General features: G+C 49.6%; 1 protein-coding gene across 3 annotated transcripts; it reads left to right on the top strand.

Annotated features, from left to right (window-relative positions):
• The first annotated feature begins 5100 nt into the window (after positions 1-5100).
• KLHL33 (kelch like family member 33) lies at positions 5101-14450 on the top strand. Of its 3 annotated transcripts, none has more exons than XM_015068203.3 (5): positions 5101-5281; positions 5564-6337; positions 10692-11616; positions 11728-11895; positions 12004-14450. In XM_015068203.3, exons 2-5 carry the CDS (start codon positions 5584-5586, stop codon positions 12554-12556), a joined length of 2400 nt encoding a protein of 799 aa, XP_014923689.2. In that variant the 5' UTR covers positions 5101-5281; positions 5564-5583; the 3' UTR covers positions 12557-14450. The 3 variants fall into 3 exon arrangements, with proteins under 3 accessions (XP_014923689.2, XP_014923688.2, XP_014923690.2); XM_015068202.3 differs by having other exon boundaries at positions 5102-5294; XM_015068204.3 differs by having other exon boundaries at positions 5177-5253.
• Positions 14451-15893: the final 1443 nt, after the last annotated feature.

Raw genomic sequence — 15893 nt, 5'->3', positions numbered from 1 at the left:
TAGAATATAAAGAGCAGTAGCCAAAGGATAAGCAACATAGCAGTGACTGCTGCCCACCAGGTGAGAAGGAATGTGATAGGCAGAGCAGAAAGCCCAGGAGGGTGAGCCAGGGGCTGTACTTGTGAAAAGAAGAGCACTAGACTGCAGGGGAGAGTAAATGCAGCCAATCCTTTGTCCTAGCCTCAGTACCACCCACTCTTGCACCCCAAGGATGCTCCTCTCTCTCAGGTCCTCCCAACCCTGTTAGTATAACTGCATACTAATACGTGCCCATACTAACCAGGCACCCAGTTAAGGGAGGCATGAAAACTACCAAAGTTGACACGGGGATAGGAGCAAAGGAAAAAGTTGGAGATGATAGGGTGGTGTTCACATCAGCTTTGGAAGAGACGCAAGGTCAGGAGGTTGGTCTCCAAATGAGTCATGGGATTGAGGTCTAGAGAGACAAGGACATCATCATATTCTGGCTTCCTTCCCCCATGCTCCCTATTCCCTACTCCCCTCTCCAACTTCCATGCATACCATCACCAAGTTAACAGACTTCCACTTTCAGGACTAGAGATCTAGAAAAGAGGCTTTAGGGTCAAGCCCTAAAAGTCAGAGGTAGGGCAGTGAGGGCCATGAGGGGAAAGGTGATTAATGAAGCCCTGTGTGAGGGTGGAGAAGAAGTACTCACCAGTAAGGATGAAAGCTATAGCAATACAGAACGTGAGCAGATAGCCTCACATAGGTTCATGGCTCCTGCCATAGCTTTTCCTAAAAAAGCCAACTACTGGGTACAGTTTATTCTGGCACAACCACTATAAGAAGGCATGGTGGTCATTGGGGGATGGTTCCAGGAAGAGGGGGAATGATAGCCCCTACTCCTATAGGGAGGCAGGAGCAAGTGAGGAGCACAGAGGAAAGAGTTGAGGGAGCTTACAGGTGTTAACATGAAGAAAGGATGAGAGTGAGTGTGGTGAGATTCCTGGTAATGTGGGGAGGGAAAACAGGAGGCAGATGGAAGATTGATACCCTCCCTAAACTTTGCCTTGATATACAGGCAGACTTTGAATTTTGCTATGTGAGCTTGGATTGTCTCCTAAACACCAACTAACCACAGTCCTCTCCACCTCCCTAAATCATCATCTAACTCCTGGTTGCTGAGACGGAGCCCTCTTGTACTCCTCCTCAAAAATATACTCTTAGGATGGCCCTAGACTCTATTGCATTTTCTCCTTTTCCCCCAAGCCTCTTGGTAAGATACCAACTAACCTAGAAGACTTTGGGGGTTGAAACAAAATAGGAAAGGGCAGAGGACAGAATGGCACCGAAGATTCCAATAGACTTCATGGGGATAAAGGCAGACACCGTACTCATGGCTTGAGGAGAAGAGCAGGCAGAGGCAGAAATCAATGCATTTCAGAAGCAATGCATTCCACTCATATTTTCACCTACCTTTCCTAGAGGCTGCTGGGCATATTAAGTTTTATCCTATTCTTTGAAGATTTTACCCCACCCACATGAATCCCCTTAAGTCATTATTGGTTTTTGAGCATCTCCTCTATGCCAGACAATGGACTAGGTAAAGTTTATCTCACTGATCTTGCCCCTCTGTTCACTCACCTAGTAGTGATTAGGGAGCCCATACAGGCAAGACCCTTGCCCTTGACAACTGCAGAAATCCTAGCCATATTGACACTCTGGCCCCAGGCAGCTCCCAAACCGCACACCCATGCCAGTCCTATTTCCTGGAGCATCTCCAGTCATACAGGAGCCTGGAAATGAGATTGGGAACACACATTCTTCGTGGGGAGAGAACCCCATCCCAAAGCAGTAGGACTATCTAGGTACCACCAGTGCCAAAGAGGGGAATGGAAGTTTGTGTGTAAGTTGGGGGAGGGGGGGTGGAAATACCAAATTTGATAACCAAAGAACATCATACAATTTGTCAGTGAAATGAGGGATGGGGAGAAATGGTGAAGGAAGGTGAGATGTGAGATTACCTATGTGTAATCTACTCTTGATGTGATTAGTGAAGCCTCTTGCCATTTCATTACCTATGCCCTAGGCCCTCAGGCAGAAACCAGGGCTCTAGGTCATTCTGCACAGAAGGCTGGAGTAGAGGGCCTTGCCAATTGTGGCAGAAATGCACAGGTAGGAAAGTATGTCCACAGGAAGGCAAGGATAGCTGTAGCAGGGTCCCAGAAACAGAAGTTGAACCATTAGTGGCAAGACAAGGCGGGGAGATAACAAGTGTGCTCCGTGCCTGAACATGGTTCTCACCTTGAGGTCTCCAGAGATCCTGGTCTCTGAGGAACCCAGTGGCTGAGGAGAAGATGGAAAACATGCCAAAGCAACTACCCTCTGGACCTCACCGCCATGGGACCATATTTTCAAAGAAAATACTATTTATGTAAAAGAACAGAGAAAAATTAAGTTTTTGAGGGGCACCTCCTAGCTTGCCTTCATTCAGCCAAGATCATTACCCCTTTACCCAGTTTAGTGTCAATGACTTAGGTTAGGGTGGGACAAATAAGGCAAGATTGTAAACTGGCCAGCCCAGGGACTTATAGGTTTCTGAGTGTGATGGTCAACTTGCAAATGTCATACAGAATGTATGTCTTTTCTGAGGAGGCTTGGGCTAATGACGTACCCTGCTCCAAGGGGAGGTGACATTCAGAGGCATGCCTTCCCCTTAATACATTTCTCAGCCAGCTTCCCATTGAGTTCACCTAAAGAAACAAGTGGCTTGTAGGCTGGGGTTTCTGGGGAGGAATGGGGGGTTTGTGGCAGATAGTTGATAAAAGAGAGGATCAGGAAGACCATTAAGATCATTTGGGCTGGGAATACTATGGGGGAGAGGGGGAGGAGAAGTATAAATGTAAGGGGAGGAATAACTCCTCCTCCTCCTCACTCTCCTTTCCCATCCTCCAGTTCCCTTTCCCATGAGCCTCTTCCCATAACAGAGTCTAGCTAAAAGGGTAAATGGGTGTCCTTTTCCTTCTTGCCACAAACTACAAAGTGTCCCTTCCCTTGCCAGAGGGATGGCTCTCAAGATTGTAACTATCTGGGAGCAGGAAATGGCATTTCTCATCTGGTAGTCTTGTCTAGTGCTTGTCCCAACAGATCCCTAGAATACGTCCTTGTTTTTCCCTTAAAGAGCAAATTTGTCCAGTTTCAGGTTGGGTCCCTGAGAATCTGCTCTGCCAGCAGGAGCGTGTGTGCACGCACATGCGCGCGCGTGCGCGCGCGCACACACACACACACACACACACACACACACACTTCCACATCTCCCCACACTGGCCTCTTCCAGATATGTCCAGCTCTCTCCCCCATCCCCAAAGTTCTTACCCCTACCTTGACTCCCTGCCCCCTGCCTTAGACATCCATTCCACACTAGCCATTGCCAGGCACAGAGGGACGGTCATGGTCACCATGCCCACCAAACAACTCATTTTCTGGATCCACCTTAGGCAGCTGCACCCATGCTCCTGGAAGGGCAGAACATAGAGGTAGTGGGTCAGAGAGACTTTATTGACTGATTTGATGCTTCCATCTGATTTAAAAAAAAAAAAAACTATTAACATTTATTCATTTTACAGAGAGCTTGAGCAAGGGGAGGGCAGAGAGAGAGGGAGACACAGAATCTGAAGCAGGCTCCAGGCTCTGAGCTATCAGCACAGAGCCAATACTGGGCGGAAACTCAGGAGTGTGAGCTCATGACCTGAGCCGAAGTGGGACACTCAACCGACTGAACCACCCAGTCTCCCCCATCTGATTCATTTTTTTTTTAATATATGAAATTTATTGTCAAATTGGTTTCCATACAATACCCAGTGCTCATCCCAAAAGATGCCCTCTTCAATACCCATCACCCACACTCCCCTCCCTCCCGCCCCCGCATCAGCCCTCAGTAAAATGACTTGCCCAGGCTGGAGTCACAAAAAGTGCAGGCTGGTGGTGAGCCAACTTGGGAAAAGGGCATATCAAGGGAGGGGATGGGCATTGTCCTGAGCAGGTTTGAAAGGACTTCTGTGAAGCCCACCGTGTGCACAGCCATGACTAAGGCATTGGCGAAAGTGAAGATGATCCTGATGGAAACGCCAAGCTTTGGACTCAGGCTGCGCGAAATAAGGAAGTGCGTGCCACCTGAGGGGAGAGGAAAGAGGAGCCGGTCAAGTCTCACCCCTCCCTCACGTGAACACCACCCTCTCACAGAGTCCTAAGGAATAATCGTTTGCTCCCCGGTTAAGTCAGCTTGTCGGGCCAATCCATCCAGACTGGACCAATCTTTTTATAGGCCAGAGAATCCACCCCCAGCAGCCCCCTGGGCCTGTCCCACCTTACCAGGAGAGGGGAGGGAAGTGGCATCGCTGTCCCATTCCCTTTCTTCCCCCACGAGGATACCTAGAAATGCAGCGAAAAATGCCCGGATTTGGGGCGGGGTGTGTCTCAGGATAGGAAAGAGGTGTTATCCTGGGCAGAGGGAGTGGCTGTTGGTGTCCTACCTAAGTGAGAGTGCTTACTCGCCCCCCCCCCACCCCCGCCCCGGCCCATCCAGTCCAGGATTTTGGTCCCCGCAGCCTTGGCCACCCCACTTTCCACTGATCCGTCCTCATCCCAGAGATCTAGGTGAGGGTTAGACTCCTCCAGAATTCCTGAACACACAGGGTTGGGCCTTTCTAGCTCACCACCGACCCCACCTGGGGACAGGGAGGAAATTCCGAGCCGGGGGTGGTTTACCTACGGTACGTAGCCCTGATCCCTTCCCCTTCCCGCTCGCCCTCGGTGGACTCAACTGCGTTATGTGTGCATTTCATGTAGGTATTGTTCGCTCCAGGGTCGGCAACTTTATCGTGCACAGAAAAACCAACAGTCAAAGCCTAGAACTGACTCCAAACACACCCTTCCCTCTTCTGGCCCTACGTTCCGGAGGGTCCGCGCAGTCCAGACTCTCTTCTCCCTCCCCGCCGCTCCCCCAGACCCGTCTTGTGAACGCAGCCTTTCCGGCCTGGCGCACTCCACCCGATCCCCACATCCTCCCTGGCTTCTGAATTTGCCTCGCTCAGCACAAGGACGTGACCTACAGGTGGAAGGGGGGAGGAGGTCATCTCGGGACGGAGCCCGGGGGATTGGGTGTCAGAGTCTGGGCTCCCGGAGCCCAGCCCCCTAGCCGGTCAGCGCCGGCTATAATTAGTCGGGTGGGGCCGCTGACCCGATTGAGGGGCAAGTTTCCTCTGTCACAGGGTCCAAAGCGAAGCGGAGAAGGTTCAAGGGAGAGCCAGGAGGAACGCTGGTGTCTAGGGAGGGTGACTATCCGGGTGGGACGGGGGCAGGCCGGGTGGCATACGGTCCCGGGTACTGGATCGGTACACATGCTTCTGGCACGCTTCGGTGCTCTTCGTGAACCCCAGTGTTGGGCAGTATAGCCTAGCTGCTCGAGCCTTGGGAAGGGGGTGGGGAGTGGGCTTTGAAGTAGGGAGAGGGACTGCCATGTCGCCGGGCTGGAGATAGGGGTTCCTCCGGCCTCTGTGGGTCCAGCTCTGAAGCCCCCACCCTTCCCTCTGTTCACCTGTAGCAAAACAGCGAACCTGGACGATGAGCGTCTCGGACTCCTCACATCGTCCTTCGGACCCTGGGAGCGTCTCTGCTCCCGCCCAGAAGGACCGCCTTGACCTACCTTTGCCCGACCCGAGAACCCCCTCCTGGCCACCTTCCCCAGATGAGGATCCCAGTTTGCCCCCCTTTCCTTTGGAAGAGCCTGTCCCCAGGCCCATGGCCCCAGGGAGCCTTCCCTCTCCAGTCTTGTCCCTTGAGGAAGAAGAGGAGGAAGCCGACCAAGATGAACAAGACGCGGCAGAGCCCGAGGAGCTGCGCAGCGAGGAACATCCCAGCCAGTTTTTCGCGGAGGCACAGCGGCTGCGGGAGCAGAGGTTGTTGTTGGACGAAGAGGTGTCAGTTGAGGGGCGAGTATACGGGGTGCATCGGGTAATCTTGGCTGCAATTAGCAGCCTCTTCCGTGACAGGCTGCTGGGTGGCAGAGGTCCACGACCCCCCCTCAGCCTGGACGTGGCCGCCGGGGCCTGGGAGGCCGTACTGACATTTGCCTATGAGGGGTTGCTGGGCCCTGCACGGCTGGGAGATGTGCTGGTCGTGGCAGAGGCCCTGGGAGCGCCCCGGGTGAAGGCCGTGGCCCAGTGGAGATGCAAAGGGGCTGGAAGCGCCAGGGAAGATGAAAAGCAGCGCAGCCAGGCAGAGGAGCTGAGGGAGAACCTGCGGAGCATCGAGCTCCTATACCAAGAGGGCATCGGGTGTGACCTGGAGCTGGAGGCAGGCGGCTGCAGGCTGCGGGGTGAGGGCCTTTTGGCATTACATTACTGCAGGTTCATTTATGTGTGTGCAAGCTGCAGGTGGTTTGATCCCTTCCATTGTGGTTTTGATCCCAGCTGCAGGCAGAATTTCCTTGGGGTTGGCCTTTGGTGCCTTTCCTGACCCACTGAGAGCAAGGCATGAGCAGTTGAGTTGTTTACCCAGGAGCACCAGGCAGACTTAAGCTGACCCTTCAACCTGTGGCTTTCCCTGTGGCCAGTACCAAAGAATTTCCAGCCAGTTGGCTGGTGTCATGAGTACAGTCTGAGCCAGGGGAACAAGTAGAAAGTGATTGACTTAAACAGGAATTAACCAAAAGCCCTTCTTGGCATCTTCTATTTAGGACACAGGAAAGCCAGATGAATATGGTGGAATAACTCACAGTGTGTCCTCTCACCTAAGTGTCCTTGACTCCATGGTAGATACGGGTTCTACAGCTAACGAGCAAGGTCTGGTTTTGTTTTGCCATAATCTTAAAGCTACCAGGACCTGGCACTTTGAAGTTAACTAGGCTCATCACTAGGAAAGCTAAGGAGGGTTGAATAAGTTGAGTGTTATTCAGATTCTATCAGTACTGAGTGAGGTACTGGGGTCCAGGAATTTTTACACATGCCATGTCTTTTCATTCTCGCTGAAAACTAGTGAGGTGGATGCCACTATCCCTAGGTGTAAGGAAAGAACATTAAACTCAGAAATGTTAACTGGTGAGAACCAGGATATAAGCCCAGTATTCACTAGCCCAGTCTGTTTTCACTAGGCCATGCATTGCCTCCTGTGCAACCAAACCAAAGACACAGGATCTGACAAATGGAGTTGGAATGCAGGCACACAAAAATGTTAAATTAAAAGATATTGCTTTAGAGAGTATCTAGTTCAGCTTTTATACTTTATTGACAAAGAAATCAGACTTCAAGACATGTCCAAAGTCACATAGCTATTGCTCATTAGAATGACTGGAACCCACAGTGTTTCTGGGACCCCCAGATGAAAAAGCATCCTGTCTTAACTTGAACTGCATTAACAAAAATACCAGAGACTGGGTGGCTTGACAACAGAAATTTATTTCTTTTTTAGAAAAATGTATTTATTTAAATTCAAGTTAGTTAACATACAGTGTAGTATTGGTTTCAGGAGTAGAACCCAGTGATGAAATTTATTTCTTACAGTTCTGAAGCCTGGAAGTCCAAGATCAGGGTTCTGGTATGGTCAGGTTATGATTAGGACTCTCTTCCTGGCTTGCAGAGGGCCACCTTCTCACTGTATCCTCTTCACTTGGTGGAGGGAGAGATTATCTCAGTCATATCTCTTAAATAGGGCAGTAATTCCATTCAGGAGGGTTCTACTCTCATACCTAATTACCTCCCAAAGGCTCCACCTGCAAATATCACCACACTGGGGAGTAGGACTTCAACACAGGAAGGAGGGAGGAAGACATAAACATTCAATCCATAGCAGGTCTCTAAAGTGTTTGTTATTATTTCTGATAGTAGTAGATGGAGGGGGGATTAAAATTTCATAGTTATGGGGCACTTGGGTGGCTCACTCGGTTAAGCATCTGACTTTGGCTCAAGTCATGATCTCGTGGTGAGTTCGAGCCCCACATCAAGCTCTGTGCTGACAGCTCCAAGCCTGGAGCCTGCTTCGGATTCTATGTCTCCCTCTCTCTCTGCCCCTCCCCTGCTCACACTCTGTCCGTCTCAAAAATAAACAATAATAAATTATTTAAAAAATAGATAAAATAAAATTTCATAGTTATAAAATTCTCACTAGGGTTTCAAATTTAAACATACTTCTATCCTTGCTTTCATTTTCCTAAGAAACATTCCAACGTAGTGGTGGAAACCTGTCACTTAAAATTCTAGGGAATAATGATGAGGAGGAGGGAGAATGTAAGTAGTTGTGACCCTTTCACAGTGACTCTGAGCTATAGGTTGGTTGATTACATGGAAAATGAAATGGCTTACCTGCTTCAAGGAATGCAGGTTTTCTCAGGCAATATGTATCTGAAAACTGTCACTGATAGTTACTATTTGGGAAGCATGTAGGCACTACCTGCTGCTTAAAACGACAATGGAGGAGCACCTGGATGACTCAGGGGGTTAAGCATCTGACTTCAGCTCAGGTCATGATCTCATGGTTTGTCAGTTCAAGCCCTACATTGGCCTTTCTGCTCTCAACACAAAACCTGCTTCAGATACTCTGTCTCCCTCTTTCTCTGCCCCTCCCCTCCTCTCTCTCTCTCTCTCTCTCAAAAATAAATAAACATTTAAGATGTTTTTTAAAAAGACAATGGAAAGCCACATTAACATCACATGTCCTTTGTTCATAGCTTCACTGGGTGTTTGGCCCTGGTACCTGCCTAAGAGGACTTCTGGCAGCATTTTCTCCCTTTTTTATTATGAAGCATTTCAAACACATAGCAAATTAAGAAAATATTTTTTAAGTTTATTTATTTTGAGAGAGCGAGAGAGAACACAAGCAGAGGAGTAGCAGAGAGAGAGAGAGAGAGGGAGAGAGAGAGAAAATCCCAAGCAGACTCTGCAACGCAAGGGTCAAACCCACAAACTGTGAGATCATGACCTGAGCTGAAATCAAGAGTCGGATGCTTCACTGACTGAGCCACCCAGGCACCCCAAGAAAATATTAACATGAACACTCAAACACCCATATCTCAGACTTAACAATTAACATTTTATTATATTTGTCTCATCTCTTTATTTTACTTATCACTGAAGTTTAAAGTAAATCTGTGACATTTCCCTTACAAATACTTGGGTACATGTCTCTTTAAAAGAGGACATATAACCACAATACCTTACTCATGTCTAACAAAATTAACAATAATTCCTTAGTATCACCTCGTCCAAGTTGAAATTTTCCCACTTGTCCAAAAAATGTCTTGTAGAGCTGGCTTATCCAACCCAGGAATCAATCAAGGACTATGCTGTACTCAGATACATGTCTTTTAAGCTTCCTTTACTCTTGTACAGTCCTCTCCTTTTTTATGACTTGACTTACTGAAGAAATAAGATTAGTTATCTTATAGAATGCTCCATTTTCTAGATTTGTGTGTGTTTTCCATTATGGTTTTGTTTAGCTTGTTCCTTTAGCTTCTCAATTGCCTATAAATTTGAATTTAGATCTAAGGGTTCAATTAGATTGAGGTTCAACAGTTTAGTCAGAATACTCCTACCTGATGCCAAGTATCTCAAATTGCATTACATTAGAAAGCATTTATTTACATTTATATTTAATAGCATCCGGTAACAGAATAGTTTCAGTGGCGTGAGGGCCATGCAGGTAAGAAGGGTACCGATACACAAGTACGCTCACTGCAGCCTGACATTAGTGGCGTTGGGGGGTGAAGATCTGCTCGGGCAGCCATTACATGGAATAGAAAATAAATCACTTCCTCTCTTTCAGTTTCCTTCTGTTAAAAGGAGCAATCGAACTGGATGATTTTGAAGGTTTCCAGCTTAAAATGTCACAATTACCTGAAATGTACTGAGATGAAGATGGGGTGTGCAGAGAAAAGCTGCACATGGGAAATCTTAAGCAGGAGATGGCAGTTAGATTAGGTTAGGTCACAGAGATTCGTAAGTGTGGTACCATTTTTTTTTTAAGCAAAATTTTTAACATTTATTTATTTTTGAGAGACAGAGACAGAGCATGAGTAGGGGAGAGCCAGAGAGAGAGGGAGACCCAGAATCTGAAGCAGACTTCAAGCTCTGAGCTGTCAGCACAGAGCCTGATGCAGGGCTCGAACCCATGAACTGTGAGATCATGACCTGAGCCAAAGTGGGGCGCTTAACTGACTGAGCCACCCAAACACCCCGTGTGGTACCATTTTCTAAGTAAAATCCTGGCCGATGTCAGTGGCTCTTACAATTGTAAAGAACTTTTTTGTGTGTGCATGATAGAGACCTATGTAATTTGCACCATTGGTCTTTGCAGTTTATTTTGTGCCCCCTTTTAGCAAAAGCTGTCTATAGCATCTACTCAACTTGATCAATCAAGACTCTTTTTCTAATTGACCTGGATCAAAAAACTAAAGCAATGTTTATCACAGTGTCTTCAGGCCACTAACATGAAAATCATGCAGGGTGCTTGAAAATGTTGAAATACAAATTCCTAGGGTCTCCATCCAGACCTACTGAATCAGAATCTCTGGGGGTGGGTCCCTGAAACCCGCAGTTTAACAAGCACCGCACGGTATTCTGATGCACACCATGGTTTAGCCTGTGGCCTTGGGCGGTTGGCCCAAAGTCGGGACGTGAAGTCAGCAGGGTGCCTGGCAATCAGCAACACTCTGGATTCCCCTCTGCTTCTCCTTGCAGTGCACCGAGCAGCCCTGGCCTGTGGCAGCGAGTTCTTTGGTGCCATGCTCCTGAGCGGGATGAGGGAATCCCAGGGCACAGAGGTGTCTCTGCACACTATCTCTGCCCAGGACCTGCGACTCCTCGTCTCCTTCGCCTACTCCGGGGTTGTGCGGGCAAGGTGGCCAGGACTGCTGAGAGCTGCCCAGGCTGCTCTCCAGTACCAGAGCTCTTCCTGCCTTGCTCTGTGCCAGAGAGCCTTGGCTCGGGGCCTCAGCCCCGCACGTTGCCTGGCCCTGTTCCCCATAGCGGAAGCCCCGGGCTTAGAGAGGCTCTGGAGCAAAGCCCGTCACTACCTCCTCACCCACCTGCCTGCTGTGGCTTTGTGCCCCACTTTCCCTTCTCTACCGGCTGCCTGCCTGGCTGAGCTCCTGGATAGCGACGAACTACACGTGCAAGAGGAGTTCGAGGCCTTCATGGCTGCGTGGCGTTGGTTAGCTGCCAACCCTGAGACCCAGGAGTCAGAGGCGAAGGCCCTGCTTCGATGTGTTCGCTTCGGCCGCATGTCCACCAGAGAGCTGCGGAGGGTGCGGGCCGCGGGGCTGCCTCCACCCCTGACCGCGGACTTGCTGCATCAGCTCCTGGTAGAGGCTGCCGTTCCAGGTCAAGAGCGGCGCAGGGAGCCTGACCAGGCACTGGTAGTGATTGGTGGGGACGGGCTCAGAGCAGACATGGCCATAAGACAGCCGTCGCGAGGAGTGTGGTGGGCGCGCGCCTTCTGCTGCGGCACGGGACTGGTGCGAACCGTGGAGTGGGGGCGGCTGCCTGCCCTGCCTGCCCCGGGGCGCTTCCGGCACGGGGCTGCGAGCCTCGCAGGAAGTGAGCTCTACGTGTGTGGGGGACAGGATTTCTACAGCCACTCCAACACCCTGGCTTCGACTCTCAGGTAGGGGCCCCACGGAATAGCAGGCCCCGAGGTGGGCAGCTGAGGGGGAATTGTTGGCCCAGCCAGCCACGGGGGCCCGGGGTCACTCTTCTTTGGTCCCACTGTGTCCAGGTGGGGCCCCAGTCAAGAGGACTGGGAGGAGATGGCGCCTTTGTGCCAGGCTCGGAGCTTTTTTCCCCTGGTGGCGCTGGACGGACTACTTTATGCCCTGGGCGGCCGAAACGGTGGCGTCGCCCTCAACTCTGTGGAGACCTATCACCCCGAGCTGAATGTCTGGAGGTGAGCAGGGAAGGGGCTGTTTCTAGACATCAGGGAAAGCCTAGAGGACTCGGAGGAGGAGAGTTGAAGAGGATTTTTGCCTGATCGTGTGGCCCTGTTCTCCCTTAGGCCGGCACCTGCTCTTCCAGCACCACGCTTTGCCCACGCAGCTGCGGTTCTGGAGGGCCGATTGTACGTGAGCGGTGGCTGCAGCGGGGCTGGCCAATACCTGGCCTCATTGCTGCACTATGACCCCAAACTTGAGAAGCCAGGGGTGCTTCTGAGCGCTATGGGGGTACCTCGGGCTGGCCACGTCATGGCCGCTCTGGGTGGACGGTTGTATGTCGCGGGTGGGCTAGGAGAGACTGGGGACCTGCTGAGCTTCGAGGCCTATGAACCAAGGACTGATAGCTGGACTCACCTGGCACCCTTGCCCTCCCCCCATGTGGGGGCCGCAGGGGCTGCGCTGCAGGGAGAGCTTCTGGTGCTGGGGGGCTACAGCCATCGTACTTACGCCCTCTCCCACCTTATCCATGCTTATTCTCCCGGCCTGGGCCGATGGCTCTGCCTGGGAACTCTGCCAAGGCCTCGGGCTGAGATGCCTGCCTGCATCCTGACCCTGCCCACTGTGCAGCACATAGCTTTGGTTCCCACACGGCACCAAACCAAACCTGCTGGGTGAGTGGGGAGCGGCGGTGCATGGAGGGAGGAAGGGATGAGAAACGTCATGAGAGAAGGACAGAGATTATGGGGGGAGAAAGAGAAGGCTTGATTCATGATAGCATCTTATTCCAGCACAGTGTTTTACAACTCACAAACCGCTTTTGTATATATGGTCTTCATTGAGGAAAAGGTGGCTCCAGAATTCCTGGAAAACGCTGTTGGAGAAGGGAAGGAGAGGAGGCCCAGGAACAACTCCACAAGGTTTAGGGACCCTGACACCATTCTTGCTGGGGAAAGTGCATTTGGCTGGGAAGACAGTCAAGACGCTCCAGTAGCCAATGTGTAGGGGCCAAGAGAGGAGAGTCAGAAAAATGATGATTCTGACCCATGGATCAAGATGAAAAATGTGGAAAGGCCAACCATGAACTATATTCTTTCTCAGGTAACTTGCAGGCTCAGTCCAGCATTGCCTCAGCCTGCAGCCCCTAAGAGCCTCTGGGTTTTCATTCTGAGGCGGAAGTCCTTGCCTGGACCTGGCGCTGCACAGGGTGCCCGCTGATGAGGCGCGAGTGCTGTGTGTGGGGAAGATGAGGAGGGCGGAGGTGAAGGAGCCAGGCACCTGAAGTGGGGAAGGGATGGCATGAGGTTGGAGGGGTGGGGTGGAAGAAGCCAGAAGCCTGACTGGCTTCTTTCCTTCCCTTTGGGGTGTAGTCAAGGATCAGGAATGACAATAGGACAGCTATGGTGTGAGCTGCTAAGTTGTGAGAGGAAGTGGCAGAGAGAAAAGTGAGAGGCAGAGAAGACTCAGAAAAGTGGTTTTCCCCCTTTCTTTCCCTTTTCTCTAGAGTTTTAAAAATCCATTTCCCCCCCCCCTTTTTTTTTTTTTTTTTTGGCCAGGCGAAGTTAAATCAGACGCTTCCTCTCTTCCTTCTTCCACCCTGCTCTTCCTTCCTTTTCTTTCCCCCCTTCTTTCTTTTCTGCCTTCTCCCACACAGTGATCAATCACCTACTAGGTGCCAGCGCTAAATGAGGCTCTAAGGATACAAAGATCAGAGAGGTCCTGACCAGCGGGTAGACTTGTAAACTAATGCAGGTTTTGTAGTGGACTTAGGGGTATGGACACTTACCTCGTTGCTCTCACACCAGGCACTTAGAGATATGACAGCCCAGACACTGGAGGAGTGAACTCTGCCCAGGGAAGGCTCCTGTTAAGGAAGGCATCATCAAATGGGTATAGTTGGGGTTGGATTTTGAAGACTACTTGGAAACTCACCAGTCAGAGCAGGAGGAAGGCACTCCAGTCAGAGAAAAGAAGTCATGTCGTGCCCTGTGTCTCTATAGCAAAGGGGAAGTCAGTATTCCAGAGGATTCTTTAGAGAATTCTGCTGCTGTAACCAGCCCATCTTTTACTCTGGAGCTTTTCTGAAGACAATAGCTTTCGCTTAATTGTATATTCCCTCCCTCCACAACTCCTCTAAGTCTTTCCTGCCTGGTATTTCCATTTCTGACCCCTGAGCAGCTCAGGGCAAAGAAGGGCCAGTTCTTTGTATAGGTCAATTTTCTATTACCATTGTTTGTTAAGATTCTCATATTCCTAAGGGTGAGATAAAGGAGACTCCTTTCTACGTTTCTTCATCCTGGCCTAGAGGTGTTCACATGCTTTATTTTTTTGAGATTTCATTATTGAGTTCTTTTTTCCCCTATATCTCTGTTTCGGAGCATAGATGAAAATGAGGAGGGATATATAGGATGTATCTGAGAAAAGGGAAGAAAAATTGAAGAACCAGGAAAGAAGGAAATTGAAGGTACTGAGACACTATGAATATGCAGTCTTTAAGATTAACTTCTATGAACATGTTCTTTGTGGTTTGGAGGCAAAAACAGCCTTAAATAAAGGTTTCATCATTGTTGAATGATTCTTGTCTGAGTTTCTCTAATATAAAAAGTTCTTTAAAATCCCCTGTAATTTGGTTCCTATCTCCACCACAGTACTGAAACTACCCTGCCTCGTCGTCACCATGACCTACTTCTCACCAAATAATCTAAGGCCATCCTCATTCTCCTTCATCTTTCTGCAGGTATCAACTGGCTTGAAAACTGACTCTTACCCTAAAAAATTTCTCCTCCACTGGCTCCAGAGAGCACACTCTCCTGGGCCTTCTCTTATTTCACCAATCCAAACAGGTATCAAAAAAACCAAATAATATTGTCCAAAGGAATGGCTCCATCCCAGGTGGAGGTGACAGCTTGAGGGTCCAAAAGTATACAGATGGGGGTAATTAGTTATAGAAGTCTCTAGCTCTCCTTATTTAGTTTTTAGGGTTTATTTTTTAACTTTTTAAAAAAATTTTTGAGAGACAGAGACAGAGCATGAGCAGAGGAGGAACAGAGAGAGAGAGAGAGAGATGCAGAACCAAAGCAGCCTCCAGACTCTGAGCTGTCAGCACAGAGCCCGATGCAGGGCTCAAACCCATGGATGTGAGATCATGACCTGAGCTAAAGCCAGATGCTCAACCGACTGAGCCACTCAGGTGCCCCTCATTATTTAGTTTTTAAAGTAGGGATAGAGTGAGAAGACAGAAGGAGACCTCTGATTTGTAGCAGGACACCAGTCAACAGTCCACTCTTCAGTGAGAGAGGACTGATATAGGGCAAGTAACAGGTTGGGGCCCTAGCCAAGTGGTCTGAGATTCAAGGTAGTATTGCAACCCCAGAACAGAAGAGGAAGGAGAAACAGGAATTAGGCTGGAAAACATTCACACAGAGTGGGCAATCACGGCAATCCAGGGATTAGGCTACAGTTTGGTGAGTGTATAGAGGCCCAGGATTCTTACCTTTGGTACATCAGATGATAGGCAAGGTGTTTTGTTTTTTTTTTTTTATTAATTTTTTTAACGTTTCTTTATTTTTGAGAGACAGCACGAGTGGGGAAGGGACAGAGAGAGAGATGCAGAATCTGAAGCAGGCTCCAGGCTCTGAGCTTCTCAGCACAGAGCCCAACGCGGGGTTCGAACCTACAAACTGCAAGATCACAACCAACCTGATCCAAAATCTGACGCTCAACCAACTGAGCCACCCAGGCGCCCCAGAGGCAAGGTGTTTTAGATATTCCCCCTACTAGTTCCCTCTACGCTGTTCTTTCAACCTCCTTTGTGAGTGAGGGAGGGATTTCTACTATTGCTCACATCTTTTCAAGAGTGACTCAGGAACTGAATAGGATTGAGCATGTGGGCCAATGTACCAGTAAATGCATTGGACTACCTGAGTCCTTTGTCTCCTGTGCCTCATTATAGATTGCCCATGTTCTTCTCTTACCTTGTTTTATGTTCCTCTTCAGACAGCTCACCTCCATCTAA

The sequence above is a fragment of the Acinonyx jubatus genome, chromosome B3 (assembly GCF_027475565.1).
Source record: "Acinonyx jubatus isolate Ajub_Pintada_27869175 chromosome B3, VMU_Ajub_asm_v1.0, whole genome shotgun sequence".
Classification (NCBI taxonomy): Eukaryota; Metazoa; Chordata; class Mammalia; order Carnivora; family Felidae; genus Acinonyx; species Acinonyx jubatus.
This window is presented reverse-complemented; position numbering and strand designations above follow the sequence as displayed.

Coding starts and splice junctions, on each gene's coding strand:
- KLHL33 (XM_015068203.3), top strand. CDS start 5,584: ATGAGCGTCTCGGACTCCTCACATCGTCCTTCGGACCCTGGGAGCGTC. Junction 6,338..10,691: donor AGGCGGCTGCAGGCTGCGGG/GTGAGGGCCTTT, acceptor TTCTCCTTGCAG/TGCACCGAGCAGCCCTGGCC. Junction 11,617..11,727: donor ACCCTGGCTTCGACTCTCAG/GTAGGGGCCCCA, acceptor CACTGTGTCCAG/GTGGGGCCCCAGTCAAGAGG.